General features: G+C 40.2%; 1 protein-coding gene across 1 annotated transcript in view; it reads left to right on the forward strand.

The window, feature by feature from the left end:
- Nucleotides 1–15,924, forward strand: part of EPC2 (enhancer of polycomb homolog 2) — a 51,030-nt gene that overhangs the window by 16,172 nt on the left and 18,934 nt on the right. The window contains exons 2-6 of the mRNA XM_082312785.1: nt 2,041–2,200; nt 10,119–10,264; nt 13,473–13,679; nt 14,486–14,634; nt 14,900–15,032. Coding sequence (XP_082168911.1) covers nt 2,041–2,200; nt 10,119–10,264; nt 13,473–13,679; nt 14,486–14,634; nt 14,900–15,032 — 795 coding nt within the window. The remainder of the gene's footprint in view (nt 1–2,040; nt 2,201–10,118; nt 10,265–13,472; nt 13,680–14,485; nt 14,635–14,899; nt 15,033–15,924) is intronic.

Genomic DNA, 15,924 nt, shown 5'->3' on the forward strand with positions numbered 1-15,924 from the left:
GTTAGATTTAATGTTGCTTCATCTGCTACAGAAGATTCCCCAAGATGCTCTTCCAGTCACTGATTTGTTATATTCTAATTCTGCAGAAATTGCATTATTTGCGTTTCTGCAAGATCTTAATATTTAAGAGGCTGTAATTCATTAAATATCATTTACATATTTTTAAAGATGTGCTTTCATTCGCTACCCTTTTTTAAAATAATGTTCTGTAGAATTAAAGAGGAAGAAATCCTGTTCTTGAGAGAATTTACCAAGTGCGTAGCACAGAATCTCTGCATGCAAGACCGCCTGTCTGCCAGACTGCATTGCAATGGCATTACCGAAATGCTGGCTGGTTCTCCTCTTTGTGGTGTTGATGCCTGGCCTCCTGTGAGGCGGGGTAGTCACTGGCGTTAATCATGGGGAGGGGTACCCAGAAAGCCAAAGGAGGAGATAGAGTAGCAAAGGTTTGTTTTGGGTTTTGTTTGGGGTTTTTTTTTTTGCTTCTGTATGGAACAAATAGTCTTTCCAGCAGTCAGGTGTGTGGGAATGGCTGGAGGATAATCTGAAGCCCCTGGAATAGGTAAGGTTGCATAGGTCTATGACAGAGCTGAGCTTCAATTTCAAGTCGATATTCTACTGCGTCATCCTCCCTCACCTCGAATTTTGGAAGCTGGAGGCAAGAACTCTGCGATGGGGGAGAGCAGTGAAAGGAGAACGAAACTTTCAGGCTCCTGGTGCCGCTAGAGACTAGTAGTTAACCTGCTAGGAGGCTGCAGTTTGCTTGTTTTGTGTTCAACTTACACAGATGCAGAACTCATGGCTTAACTTGCCCAAATAAATGACAGTGGTGATTTAAGATCTCGTCCTGGTGAAGACTGCCACTCTTCCTCTTTACTGGGCACGCAGAAGGCAGCATGTGTCAACTTAGCCATTTGGAGTCTTAGCATGAGACATTTTTGTAATGGTTTAAACGAGTAGAGTGCACTGGGGGGTCTGAAGCGTACACATGGACTCTGTACAGCTGCCAGCCGCTGGCTCGAGGAGGGGACAGCGAGAGGGGTAGCATTCAAAATCATCCCATTGTCTGAGTCTGCCAGACAGGCTCCTCTTGTCGCTGGTCGGCTCCTATCAGGCGTTCTGCAGACTGCACTGAAAGGCCACGTGGACAGGAGCATGAATCGGGACACTGCAGTTGTACTGGTTGTCTTTGCCAAAGTTTAACATGGGTATTCATGAAAAATCTTTACGAGAAGAGTTACAGGTTAGTGCTAACATGCAGCAGTCGATGGGTTTCACTGAGTTAACTAATAAAACTATGTGTGAAAAAAGTCTTTGTAAACTAATACATTTATTGTGATCCTTACTTCACTGGAAATGGTTCTGTAGAAATGACGACTCCTGTCCTGTAAGAATAAAATGAAGTGATACCTGTTTCGGGAGTCTGTGCTTTTCAGGTGTTACTCTGTGAGGACTGCTCTTTCTGTTGCTCTTAACTAGCTGAACTTCTAAAGAAAGCAAGCTGGTAAGAGTTACTGGGTAGACAGGAATGATGAAATTAGCTATTCTTTTGATTTGAATCTGTTGCTTATAATACTTTAAAAGGACTTACTATGCATCTGTTAACTGATCTCGCATAAATTTCCTCTATGACAGGTTTTGATGGGTTTGGCTTATACCAGCCCTCATTTTCTACTAAGGTTATTTTGTGTAGTTTGAATGTTTGACTCTTTCCCAGTCTGGTAGAAGGTGTGTGCTGCTGTCTGAACACAGGGTTCTTTTCATCTGCTTGTAGTACTGCCTTGCGTTCACTGGAGCTCTAAGATTCCTATCAGTTAGGAACCCCACGGTATACTAAATGATGGGGAACACATCTTCTCCTGTCTCGAACCTGGAAGCAAGCATCCTGCTGTCCTCTGAAATAGAGTAAAGCCTCAACTCTTTTATTTGCCTCTCCTGTAGAACAGCAGGACAACAGTACGAGAAAAGAATGACTGTCTATATATGCACTTCTATACGCTGATACCTAAATAAACAAACTCTTAAATTTTCCTCTTGCAGGAACATCATTTGCAACGGGCTATCTCAGCACAACAAGTTTTCAGAGAAAAGAAAGAGAGCATGGTTATCCCAGTCCCTGAAGCGGAGAGCAATGTCAACTATTACAATCGTTTGTATAAAGGAGAGTTTAAGCAACCAAAGCAGTTCATTCACATTCAACGTAAGTTAACAAATGTTGGTTTTGTTTCCCCTCCCCCACCCTTTATTTAAATAGAGTAATCTTCAAACAGTCTTGAGGACAAAGTTGCTACAATATTCGGAAAGTGGGAGGACTCAAAAATCCAAGGGGAATTGATATATGTAAATTCCAGTATCTCTTCTCAAGTTCTGGAAGAATTTAAGGTGGAAGGTAAATGTGAGGTTTTTCCTGCTGTATTTGTTTATGGGCTCTGGGCTGATACCATATCTCCGTGTACGGTAGCTGGCAAGCCTTATCCTGTCTGTTGGTCAACCAGTATTGTTGATCAAGCCATTGTTCATTTTTTTTTCTTTCCCTAGTTCCAAGAAGGAATAACTGAACTGGCTTAGCTGTCTCCTAGCTGCTTATACTAGTGCAGGGAGTGGAAGAGGGGTTGTCTTGCTCGCTGAATGAGTCTGGAATGCCCGTTAACTCAAAAGTTCTATATAAATGGAAATGAATAAAATAGAAGAGTTTTTGTAATGAAATCAGCCTTCATTCTACTGATCATAAATAGAGTTCAGTTCAGTTTCAATGCTGCTAATGGTGGGGTTCAAGCTGTTCACTATAGCGTGGATGCATTCTGGGCTATGGGTAACAGGTTTTTTTTCCTCTACGTTTTGCTAAAACTGTATAGAGTTCCCTTTCTGTAGGGACCTCTGAGCTTATTTTATAGATAAAAGGAAGTATTCTTTTGCATGTGTTTAGCTTCCTGTGTCTTAAAAGATCTAATTGATTAATCTAAACTTGTAGTTCATGATAGTGGTCTCTGGATTAATATTAACACTTATTTTGGTTGATGTTCTGTTGACAAGCGACACACATTTACAGTCCAGTTGTTCCTTGGCACGCAGATCATGTTTGTCCTTTGCAGCATGTGGTTCTAGGGGGTTATTTTGTGACTCGGACTTCTCCCAGGAGTCCTCTTCGTAGCAAAACCTTAGATTCTATTATCGCAATGGCTTGTCAGCCCTTACGGTGAAACACAAATTCAGTCCTAGGTCTCTGCAGAGAAAACCCTTCTTGTCACAGGTTCGTGTTTTTTGTTGTTAGTCGTATTGGGAAGACTGTTGACGGGGGTATACTAAAGCACCTTGAACAGGAATGTGGCCCTCAGTTGTTAGTTTTGGGGTTTGTGCAGGGAGTATTGACTTTATTGAACTTCATCTTGCTAGGCAGAGTGCGTTGATAATCTGTTCCTCACACACTTTTTGTTAGCTGCCTCCACAAGAGACTGTTGATCTGCATGTAGATTTGAGCAGAGAAAGCATTTTATGTTTGTGTGTCATCCGCTTATAAATGTGACTGAAATTGAAGTTAGGCAGTGATACTTAAGCCCAAACCTAGCTGTGTGTTGAAGATCCTTGCATCATTTCTCACCAACATGGTGAAGTCTCCTATTTTTTCCATGTGTTTACAAAATGAGAGATTTTTGGAAATAACATGCTCGAGATTCTGTAGTGGAGATCGTACTGGTAATGTGAGAAATGAGCTAAAGGGAATTGATGACGTATTTGTGTCCTTAATAGAAGAAACAAGCCTGCAAGCAAGGCAGGTTGAATTAACTGCAATGAAGCTGCTGAATGAGGAATGTATTTTATTCTGTTCTCTGGACACTGCCAGAAACACTGTAAATATTTTTAATAAACATGTCTAAAAGTGTTAAATATATTATGCCAAAATGTTCTTTGTCTTGTTGAGACTCACAGTCTTTCTGGACAGAATTACAGAAGGTATTTGAGCTGAAGATAAACATCAGATACTGCTCCAAGATAATTTTTCCCACATATTCTGGTTGGAGTAGGTGTGATACAAGGCAGCTTTATGCTACATAAACTGCTTAGAAATTCTGTTTTAATGCTAAAAGCACAAAGAGCAACAATACTTACTTTGGTCAGGGAAGTTATGTAAACTGATAGAAGCTAAGAGGACACGTATGGTCATCCATGCTTACTGGTGGTTATTACTAGAAAATGATGAGTAAACCTAAATGATTTTGCAGTTCATCTAGTAGCCCAGGTTTTTAAGATTTTTAACTTTACTTGTGTAATTCTTTTATTTAGACCAGTGGTTCCAAGCAGAGAAAAGTGAATTTCTTTGTGAGGCATGGAATTCATGAATAAGCATGGATTCCAGGCATTATTGGACTTAGGCAGCACCAATTCAGGTGACTTTGAACTGAATATAAGCAAAAGCCTTGAACTATTCCAATTATTCCAGTATGCTTAATAGTTTTCCAAGAATGTTTGTAGTTTCAGTAACATGGAGATGTACTCTAAGTTATAATATGCAGCAAAGAGAATAAGTTAGTACTGTGGTACCTATGCTAGAATGAAGCTAAGTGGATGTAAGAAAATTAGTGCCCCTAACAGAAACAATAAGAATGGAGCAGAAAATAGTTATTGTTTTACCTGTGCGTGGATATAAAGGGTAATGATACCAAACTAATGCTTTATCGTAAGTAACACAGCCAGATTGTTCAAATAATCTTCATTAAGTTGTGTGGGATGAACTCTAGTCACTCTTTAAATTAAAGGGGGGAAAAAAAAAAAAGCGGTGTGTGCATTTCACATAATTGAGACTTGCCCATGTTTTTTTTTCGTTGTGTGTTCCACATTTTAAGAGGATGCTGTAGCAGGATCTGTTCAGGCTGTGGGCTTGCAGCCTGGATATGTAAAATGGGTATTTGCATGATCCCTCCCCTGCTGAGGTATTTCGGTGCAGGTGGGGAGTGCGAGCAGCTCTGTTCCAGCCAGGTGCTACAGACCAGCCACTGAGATGGTGTTTTGCTGCTTTGTTACTACTTTGGATATAATTACCATGATGTGGTTCTTCATTTGCTCTTGGTCAGCACAGATGTATCTGCTGCCATCAGGATCAACACTGCTCACTCCTTTCTCGCTGCCAGCACCTTGCTGGGTCACGGTTGAGCTAACTCTGGGAACTGATCTGGCAGCAGGTTTATCTTACATTTTTTGGTTAGGTGAACCTCCGTGTTTACCAGTTTTCTGTCTTGGCTCATTGCACAATTGCTGGTGTTGGCACAAGCAAGGTGGTAGGAACGTGGCTTGCTGGGGAAGGAAGCTAGTGGAACCGCTTGTTTCAGTGGTAACTCACGCCTATGTCAGCGTTAAAAAACCCACAGCCTTAATTTAGTTAGCTAAATGAAATCAGTTAATTTAGTTAAGTTAAACCCAATTTAAAGTAACTTAACTTAAAAACAAATTGCATTTCTGTGAGTTAGTATAAACTCAGTTCCTAGGGGAGCTCAAGTAAACAAAAGCAAATCCCTCTGCAGGTACTGCCATCCGGAGTGGTTAAAGTGGCAGAAGATGTAAACTAGGATGTTGGTTTTGCAACAGCAATTAGCAAGCCAACAAGTTCTGAGCATTCATACAAGGTAAACTTTACTGGTGGGATCACCGTGGCCCTGTCCAACAGTGCACTGTAAAAACCTGCAATGTGGAAAAATGCAGAAGTTTGGGAGTAGGATAACTAGATTCATCAGTCAGTCACAGGAATCTCCCAGGAACTACCAGGAGGAAGGGATATAGATGATCTGGTTTTTTAACCACGTGAACTAGCAGACTGGTTGTTCTTAAAACGCTAACTAGCAGCAGGTCATCTGAAGGACCGTGCTTTCTGTGGCTGAGTCGAGTTCTTCGCTAATTCCTGCAGGCATGAATGACCAGTTGCATCTGTTGCTATGGCAGGGGCAGAAACAGAACGTGGTGATGGATAGTAACATCACACAGCACACAAACCACCTGTGTCTTGTGATGGCTCTTGAAGCCAGCAAGCTGCTGTACTGGAGGCCAGCTCCAGGATGAAAAATGGCCTTTTCTGGAACCAGTACAGTTCACTCACTGCTTGGGAAAAGAAGAAAACTGGATGTCACTGAAGTATGTTTCAAAGAGCAGTGATGGACAAACTTCAGGGAAGGAGGACACGTCCATGAGTGTCCCAGAGCTGTGGTGAGCCAGCTTGGGGTCGATTAACTCCTTATGGTTGCAAGAGTGATAGCTTTGCATTTTCTGAGACTCATAGACCTCCGCGGGCTGCTGAGACTTCGTGGCATTCCTGTCTGCATTGAAACAGGAGGTGGAATGCAAGTATTGCTTCCACTGCTTCAGTGTCAGTAACCTGCGGCCTCTGTGTAAACCCCCTTTCTTTGAAAGTGAACTATGTTGGTAACTACAGGTCATGACGAATAGTGTGAGAAGCATTGCTAGTAAAAGAGAAGCATTGCTGGAAGGTATGAAAGGCAGGATATGTGACAAGGGCTACTGCTGTTCTCACAGTACCAGTGTCTTTTTGTATAAGAAAACGCGACTGGATTTATTCGATGTAACTTGTTCCTGGCAAGTACATGTTGGATACCTTTTATCTTGTCATTTTGATTATTTGTCAAAATATTTTTGTAGAGTTGAAATTGAGGGTGTAGTTTTGGTTTTGTTTTTTTTTTTTTTTTTGTTTTCCAGTTTTTTCAGCACTTCATTTGTTACTCATGAAGTCTCAAAAAGACCGCTAAGAGAGCTGATGTTTTATCAGCAAATAATTTAGTACTATGTATGAAGCTAGGTGGACTTGACATGTTAATTAGCCAGTGGTTCACAGGGCAGATGAACCAATATAACAGCCAAAAGGGGAGGTTCCACTTTTCTTCCCTCTTCCACTGCTAGTTGCAGACACCGTCTGTGTCATGAACTGGTCCTGATGCTTGCTGGATACCTCTGCAAACTGGTTCAACTTGCTAACAGTGAGCAGCGAAAGGCAGGGACTCTCCTGCTGTCAGCTGAGGTGCACCATAGGGTCGCTTTAGATGCTGGCAGTGCAGGAATCTGCCTTCTCTATTGGAGATGGAGATCTTGCCTTCTTATCGCTAACCCTCGTGTGTTCCTGAGGACGGTTGGTCTTTTAAGTTGCTTGTCGATGGAATGGTTGGGCTTTTTCTTTTCTTCTTGCTAGTCTTAGTGCCTCCTGCTAATTGTATCTCACTTGAGCCTGTCTGACTTTGTTCGGAAAGGCGGTTCAGGGAGGTGCATGGTTCAAGAGCTTTCAGTGACTCTTCTTTCCTCGCTGTGGAAGTGAAGGCAAGCTTACTGGCACTGCTTACAGTGTACGGGTGAACAGCACTGCATCTTCTCTGCCATAGGGATCCTCCTGCTCACTGGTGTTCTGGTTTAGAAAAATTGACTTGAAACACACTGTTTGCAGGGGATTACTGAATTATGTGCTGACAGGTAATAGGTTGACCTTTTTTTGGTGTAAGATAACATCTGTCCGAGGGTAAACAAGCAGTGCCTTTTCTGGACTTTAATGGTACATTCTGAGGTCATCTGTGAGAACATGGTTAAACACCTGGTTTTTGGAGTAGAGAGAGCTGCTTTATTGTTAGGAGAGCTCTTCCAAAACGATGGGAATATCTGGTCTAGAAAATTTTGGCCACCTCCTTGAGCAGAGTTGTTTGAACGTGATTTCAGAGTGTACATTAGGACCGTAGTAGTTTCGCAGGCTCTGGGGATAGTCTTGGGGCAGGGGAAGCTTTTGCAATTTCCTTTCTGGTGAAAGTGGCAGTTTATGCTGAAGAGGTCAGTGAATTACAGATTGTAGTGGAGGGGAAGTGCGATATGAAGCATCATTCTGCAGGAGCAGAAGTGTGAACTGCCAAGGTTGCGCTTGGCTGGGAGATCTCCCAAGTGTTTTGAATCCGGTGAGTAGCAGGTAGGCGGTCCACGTTTGAACAGTGGTCCGTGCTGATGAGGGAGAAGCTTTGGAGTGGAGTTACGGAGCGTGAGGGTTGCAGCTCCGGTGGGGCAATTCACCCCGTTTCACTGTATGGCTGATGCGATGCGCTATAGGTGCCAGCACTGCAGTGCTCCCGGGCGGCTCTGCTGGCACCACACGGGAGAAGCTGGAGCAAAGCTTACAGAAGCCAAAGGTGATAATGTAGCAGACTGGTTTCATCGAGTCCAGCACTGATACTTGGCAGCTAGTTCGTTGATGCTTGGCTAGTCGCTGGCTCTTCAGCTCTTTGAACAGGATCGTGCAGCACTGTTACAGTCTCTCTCCTCTCTCAAGTGCATAGTCTGGCCCGGTGATGTTTTTAATGCAGTTTTACAGAACTATGAATTGGGAAAAAAAAAAAAAAATCTGGGTCAGTTTTTGTCTCAAAACTTTTGATTCTTACAGACTGCCACTGGAGAAACAGCACCCAATGTTGTAAGCCGTAATTTAAGTCTAATATGCAGTTGTTTATTGTTAGAGGGAGTGCAGCGGGTCACATGCCCAATGTGTCAAGTGACGAGTGCGATGCAACTTGTATTATTGAATTTGTGTTATTAATAATTCCACTTAACACGTAGTTACAGCCCATTATTATTAATTTCTTCTTGAAAGAAATTTTTATAGTATGTTCACAGTGTGTATGTTAGGCCAGAGAAGCCTTCTGACCGTGTGGTGTTGTCAGAGTTAGTACAGTCGAGCAGTGTCTCTTCTGAGAGGTAGCAGTTTACAGCTGAAAATGGTAAGGGACTGCTTATTAGCACTTCTCAGCTCTATCTGACTGAGTTTCCATGCATAGCCAAATAGATTAAATGCTGGTAGTGGTTTAGCTAATTTATTGCATTGGAATACAGGAGGAGTGGTCTTGGGCTAGTCTGATGTATGGAAAGAATATGTTACTTACCACCTGTTCGTTGCCTGGTCAGACCATGGGAGAGAAATACTTTAATTGGCTTTAAACATATTTTTTTAGTGTTTTTCTTTTGCTCCTGGTCTCTCCTGGTCTTCCAGGTTTTTGTTTAAGGGCCTCTCAAAGCACACTGGGAAGCTCAGTAGCAGAGATTAAGATTCTTTAAGATAGCACTCAGATACTCAGCCATGAGTTAAGAGCATAAAGATAAGATAGTGCTGTTTGTCTAATACGAGTAGAATATATTTCAACAAGCCTTCACTGCTGTTAATCCAGTAACTTGTTGATTGAATGATTTGTCGTTAGTGTTTCACCTCTTCAGGGTTTTTTTAGGTACAATTAATGTTTCATATTAAGAATTCTTGCTGTTGTATGCAACTTGCTCATACTTGTTGTAAAGTTTAGTTGCTGCTGTGTTATCTGAATGATAACTTCCTTCTGCTTTTAGTAGGACCAAAAACTTTGTTTAAGAATGGGAAATGAATAGCACAATCTGTAATGAAGACATGAGCTTTGCTGTAAAGTCAGGAACTTAGTATTTGGAGAGTATGGAGGAATATTCAGGCTCTGCATCTAGAGTTGATCTGGTTTTGGAGAAAAATAACAATTCTCACAGGACTGGTCTAGCATTTTTACAGTTTTTCGCACAGTTCTATGAAGAAAAAAGGAAAAAGTTTAGTCTTAAGTATTTTAAGACTCTAGGTTTGTTGAACTATTAAAAAAAGGGCAACTGAAATTTCATTGGAACTTCAGTGTAAGTGCTTTTTCTCAAAGTTTGGGATTTGATTGAAAATTACCTTAATTGTTAAGAATTGTGATATTATTGTGATATTCTGGAGGACCTGTACTGTAACAGCATTTATGCTCTTGTTTTGCAAAGACATATTAAAGTTTCTGTGCCTTTGTGGTAATTTTTTAAACTAAAGCTTTTTTCCTGTCACCCCTTAAAGCCACTTAAAATAAAATGAAACTTCTTTGATTCCCCTCATTGGAAGTCGGAGACAAGCAACTTCGAACTACTGTCTTGCAGCAGTTCTGTGGGGAAACTTTAGCATAAAGAAAAAAGTGTTATGGTAGAGATGAGCTAATCTGAAATTTTATCGATTGTTTTTGTTTTCTGATTGTCAGATGCATGCTTCTGTATTTCCATAGAATGTAATTTTCCAAGCATTTCAATTTTTTTGTGTGTGTGTATTTTTGTTTCAGCCTTTAATCTGGACAATGAGCAGCCAGATTATGATATGGACTCTGAGGATGAAACCTTACTGAACAGACTAAATCGGAAGATGGAAATCAAACCGCTGCAGTTTGAAATAATGGTTGACAGACTCGAAAAAGCCAGTTCTAGTCAGGTATTGTACTGTGTTAAGGTTTTTTGATTTCTGAGTTTTCTGGTGGGGTGGTTCTGTGCGGGTTTTTTGTTTGGTTTTGTTTGTTTTATTTCCTACTAAGAGGATAAGTGTGTTTGTGTGAGTCTGCAGTTATACAGAAATCACGTTGCTCTCTCTTATTTATTATTATTGTCAATATTGGTAACTTAGAAAAAACAGATGGGGAGCGAGCTTTTGGGGGCTGGTTAGGGGGAGTTGTTTTTAAATTTTAATTCCTGACCATAGTGTGTTAGAGAGGACAATTTACAACACCTTGGTTTTCCTGTGTCAGTATGGAAGAAGCTTGTGGTGATAGGTATGTGTATAGATTTGGCTATAAACATATACAGGAATCCAAATTCTTTGTTGCACTTGGTACTGGTGGACGTTGGCTTCAGTTGACGTTAGGAACTTAGAAGCATAGACAGTGAAGCAAAGCGTTTGTTAAGATTGGGCCCTTGTAGTAGAAACTGCACGGATGCAAGAAAGAAAGTTATGCTCCAGTTCAGACTCAGAGCCTGGCTTGCTGTGTGTTATTTAGTCACTTATTTTATCAGAAGGGTACCAGTATCTTAATAGTCAGTTCCTGGGGTGTTCCAGGAGGGCAGTGTCTGGAGAGGGGTCTTAAAGCCAAAAACAGTACTCAAAAGTTACACCTGAAGGATCAGTTTCTGAAAGGCAAGCTTGAAACAGGTAGAGTTATTTCTCAGTGAGATGGATGTTTTGCGGGAGTGAAAAATCCGTTGCAGGATCCGTAGCTCTGCCTCAGTTACTTAACCTGATTTAGTTCAATGCTATGTGTTAAGAGGCCAAAGTGTTGTATTCTCTACATCTTAGAGCAACTTTAAGAAGGATTAGGTAAAGATTTCTTACTATGCTAAGAAGATGGGATGTGAAGAAAAAAATTGCCCAGTGCATTGGACGGTACTTTTTGAACATGTGGTACTCGGATCTCTTAGAGCTTTGATGTAGATACCCCTGTTTCGGTTTTCAGTTAAAGCGGTTCTGGTTATCACTTTTCAAGGTTCATTTGCATCCTTCTTATGCTGGTTTCATCTTTCATTGCTTGAGTAATGAAGTTAAATTTAAGAACTGAAAGATGTTTTCCTAAAAGAAAATATTACAAAAATATCGATTTTTCTCTGTAGGCAGCTGCCCCTTTCTCTTTTCCCTGACTGTAAATGACACTGAAGCATTACAGAGGTGAAGAGTATTTTGAACCAGAAAGTGCTTATTTAAGGAAGTCCATGGCAGAAAAGATCTTATGTGTACATGAAGCATTGTAATTGATTTTTATAACATAGACTCCCTCTTGAAGGCAAGGTGTGTAAGGGGAAATCCCTCTTTGTAGATGACATTTCTATGGGACTTCCTGTGTAGTATTTTCTGCCTCACTTCAGGGATTGTGAACACACATTCAAGCTTCTTGTCCTGGTTTTGGGCTACAGAAAATTTTCAGCTGATATTGAGTACCTCTGTCCTGAGCCCTGTGTTAGGAACAGTGAGATAAAAACTTGCAGGTTACTGGAGCCTGAGAAACAAAGAAGTTTGGCTGCCTGGCCGATTGCTTCCCCACATGGGGTTATAATGCTCTCGAATCCCACTTGGGGCTGCTACACAAATCACTTCCAGTTTACATGACTTACCTCTGAAATATAAAAGGACGCTGGTGGGAATGCCTTCCTCGCCAAGGAGAGGGTTCCAGACATTCCTCTTGGGCATTTTGATAACCTGATTTTAGCAAGGAGTATAGGGACTCTGCATCCGTGTTACTGGTGGTGCTTGCAAAAAGAAGCAAGCAGGGTCAAAATTTAACTTTCCTAACTGTGTACTCAAGGCAGAGTTGATTTTTTTTTTTTTAAAAGAAATATGTTAATGGAGAAAAGGGAGCAAAGGACGAACAAGACAGAAATTATTTTTAAGCAATATTCACAGTGATGGTTAGCTACACACAGAATCATATCAACTTTTACGTATAGATAGGGTATGCTGGTGAGTATGTGTTTGATTAACCAGGCTAATGTCCATTCTAGATAGAAGCAGATGCAAAATTATTGTTTTAATGCTGTATGAGGTCATAAGCACAGAGGGATTAGTGACCTCCTTTCCCACCCCCCTTTTAAAAACAGTTCAATGTTCTTCTAATTCTACTGTAGTTTGCAAGGGGTTTGTTCTGTTCTGGCTAGAATTAACACTTCCATAGTAGCAGTGGTTATGTTTAGGATATCCTTATTTTTCTGAAATGCATTGTTTCTTCTTCTGCTTATCCTAATGTAGGGACAAGATTTAACTTAGTTTGACATGTTGCAAAACTACAAATTTAAGTTGTTGAGTTGATATTTTTCAAATTATGGGGAAGGTAAAGTGCTGTTCAACTTCTGTTTTAAGTAATGCTAGAGATACTCTTTTCTTTTTATCTAACGAATGGGTTTGAGATGATACGAGCATATTAAACTAAGGTACTAGTTAGTCAATGATGGGTTTTGCATTATTTAGAGTCTGATTTCCATATAAAAAGCAAAAAAAAAGTTATCATGTAATTACCCGTGTTAGACTACCTCCTGCTGAAATAACTTGCCTAAGAAGTGAATGTCTTTGTGTCTCTGGGCTGTAGTAAACAGGGATCGTCGTGATCCTTTTCTGTCACAAAGTAAATGTTTTGGGGGAAAATTAAGAAACTAATTTACTTCGGAATATATTCTGTCTACAGTAAAATATCTTCTAGGGGAATCAACATTAAACTGCAAACAGTCATATGTTAATAATGGCTAACCAATAAGAAACTTCTTTTTTTTAGGGAAAAAAAAAATAGTGAAATTAAAGTGATCCCCAAATCATGATCTGCAGACTGTAGTAAGTTATTTATATCCTGTGCTTGGAACTGTTTCAAACAGTGTTTCAGATTTCATGAAAAATTGATGAAGTTGTAGACTGTTGCATGGAAGTTTCTGAGAGATGATGATGCTGGGCCAGAAAAGTTGGGAACTACGTATTTAACTTGGGAAGACCAACTGGTGGCTTAAGTACTTCAATTTAGATCAGTATTTTTTCCTCCCTTTACTCGCTTGTGCTAGAAAAGAATCAAGTTTATTTAGGAAGTGTACAAGAGATGTGACTGCGGTGACTTTTCCCTGCACCACCACCCCACCCCACTCCCATCTCAATTGCACCTTTTGAATTTCTCTTTCAGCTTGTAACACTTCAGGAAGCTAAATTGCTGCTAAATGAGGATGACTACCTTATTAAGGCTGTATATGACTACTGGGTAAGAAAGCGTAAGAATTGCAGAGGGCCATCTCTCATCCCCCAAATCAAACAAGAAAAGAGGGATGGCTCCACCAACAATGACCCTTATGTTGCCTTCCGGAGGAGAACTGAGAAGATGCAGACAAGAAAGGTAACTTGTCAAACTTTACTGTTTTAAATTTGCCATTTAAAATCCTGCAGCGATAGGAATCATTTTGATTTCTACTCAGCATCTTGCAGGATCCGTCTTGTGGTATCCACAGTTACTGATCTGATTGTCTCTATTAATAGTTGCAATATTGGATGACCCAGCTAAATCTCAAACCTGCTGAATGATGTAGTCAATGTGTAATCCATCAGTTCTCTATAGACAGTTTACAGTCTGTCCGTTTTTTAGAAAGCTGAAACTCGAAGGGTGATTTATAGGTATTGGCACACAGCAAGTCCCACAGTGGCTTGTTTAGGTTGGAAACTTCCCCTTCTGTGAAAAAGGGGAAAAAGATCTTCCATTTGCCATGGAGTAAATAGGTCAGGTTTTGTATTTGTAGCATGAATTGATTTGAACTAGGAAATCTGTAATTACTCGGCGTTTTACGTCAACTTTGTACACATATGTACACAACCTTATTGTGTGCAGAATCAAGGTGGAAAAAGTGTTTTAGGAACCAAGTCTTGAATTCCTTGTTCTGACAAACTTCTGCTGGGTTGATAGGGAATCTGAGCAGAGAAAGCGTGGGGGGAAATGGCTGAAAAGGCTTTTTTTTTTTTCAGCTTAATCTTAGAAGTTGGGTTTTGTTTGCTTTTTGTGGCTTTGTCTACCAACTAGGTTATGCCTTATGACAAGTTTCTTCTGAGTGTACTCACGATTCTCACTTGCAGCAGCACTATGTAATTTTTTTGCTATTTATGGCTCACAGGTTTTGCCTTTGACTTAAAATGTGTTTAATTTTTCAATAGAATCGAAAGAATGATGAAGCATCTTACGAGAAGATGTTGAAATTAAGAAGAGAGTTTAGCAGAGCCATAACAATTTTGGAGATGATTAAGAGAAGAGAGAAAACAAAACGCGAGCTATTGCATTTAACATTAGAAGTTGTTGAGAAAAGGTAAAACTGGAAATTATATCTGTAAGAAGTCATTTATAACACTAAGGTTTTAATTTTCATCAAATAGGTTTGAAAACACTTCCTGTAATTTATTTCTGTATGGATGCTAGTCTTCTGCACGCATGCATGGCTGAAGGCTTATATAGCACCGTAAACTTTAGAGGCTGAAAAAGAAGGGGTTCATGCAGACTGTTTGCCTGTTTTGTCTTTCAGACATTTCCCAGTGGACATGCAGTATTATGTATTTTTAATTGTGTTTTTTAAGGTACCATTTGGGTGATTATGGAGGTGAAATCCTCAATGAAGTGAAGCTTAATAGACCTGAAAAAGAAATGAGCACAACTCCATCCGCTCTTCATAATGGAAATCATCACAAAGTTCAAGAATGTAAAGTTAAGGTAAGCTTTCTTCTGCTGCGAGTCTCTTGTTACGGTTTCATCATTCTTTTGGATGTACCCTGCAGACGCTTGCTTTGGAAAACTGAGTAGGAGGCTGCCATACTTGAAGGTAGGAGACCAGAAGACTGCTATGCTTGCTTCCAGTTTAACATTTGTTGTCTTTCCCACCTAAGTTTTAAAAGGATTGGCTGGCATTGCTGTTTGTTTCTTTAAACAGCAGCATTGTGGTAGTCTTCCTTTTCCTTCTCGGTTCTGTCTCTTTCGTTGTACGGTGATGTCAACATGAATGTGTTAAGTGGACATCAGGACCTCCATCAGATTGCAAAGTATAATGAATTATTTTTCCGTCTCCCTTCAAAGGGAAACTGGAGCGCTGAATTTTTCCGATAAGGTTGTCCATGAGTACTGACTCAGTGCAAAGATAGTCCTGAATATACAGGATTTGACTGAATTACAAATAGAGTGCCAAAGGATTCGAGAAACTATTCTGAGCTGCTTAAGTGATCTTTGATTAGTAACTTTTCCAGGAACAAGAATGCAACTGTTATATCTTGTTGACAGCTGAAAAAAGTTGCAAGCAACTAACGTTTTAACGTTTTAACTAACATTTTAACCACTTACTAGAATTTGTAGTAATTTGTTATTATAGTTATATACTATATACAATATAGTATATAATATAATATATAGTTATTACTGAGGCCTGTACACTTCTCAGTAACACTGAGTAGGCATTTTTATATCTGCTGCTGCTTGGCCCTCAGTATTAGGTAAGTAGCAAACATAGGAAGGTGAAAGAAAGAGTGGCTGAATTTGGGAACCTTTAGTTTCTGCAAAGGGATGGAAGGCTGCTCTGAGAGAATGAGTGCAGAAGGATGTAAGACTTGAGTTG

This window comes from Platalea leucorodia (assembly GCF_965183815.1).
Source record: "Platalea leucorodia genome assembly, chromosome: 5".
Lineage (NCBI taxonomy): Eukaryota > Metazoa > Chordata > Aves > Pelecaniformes > Threskiornithidae > Platalea > Platalea leucorodia.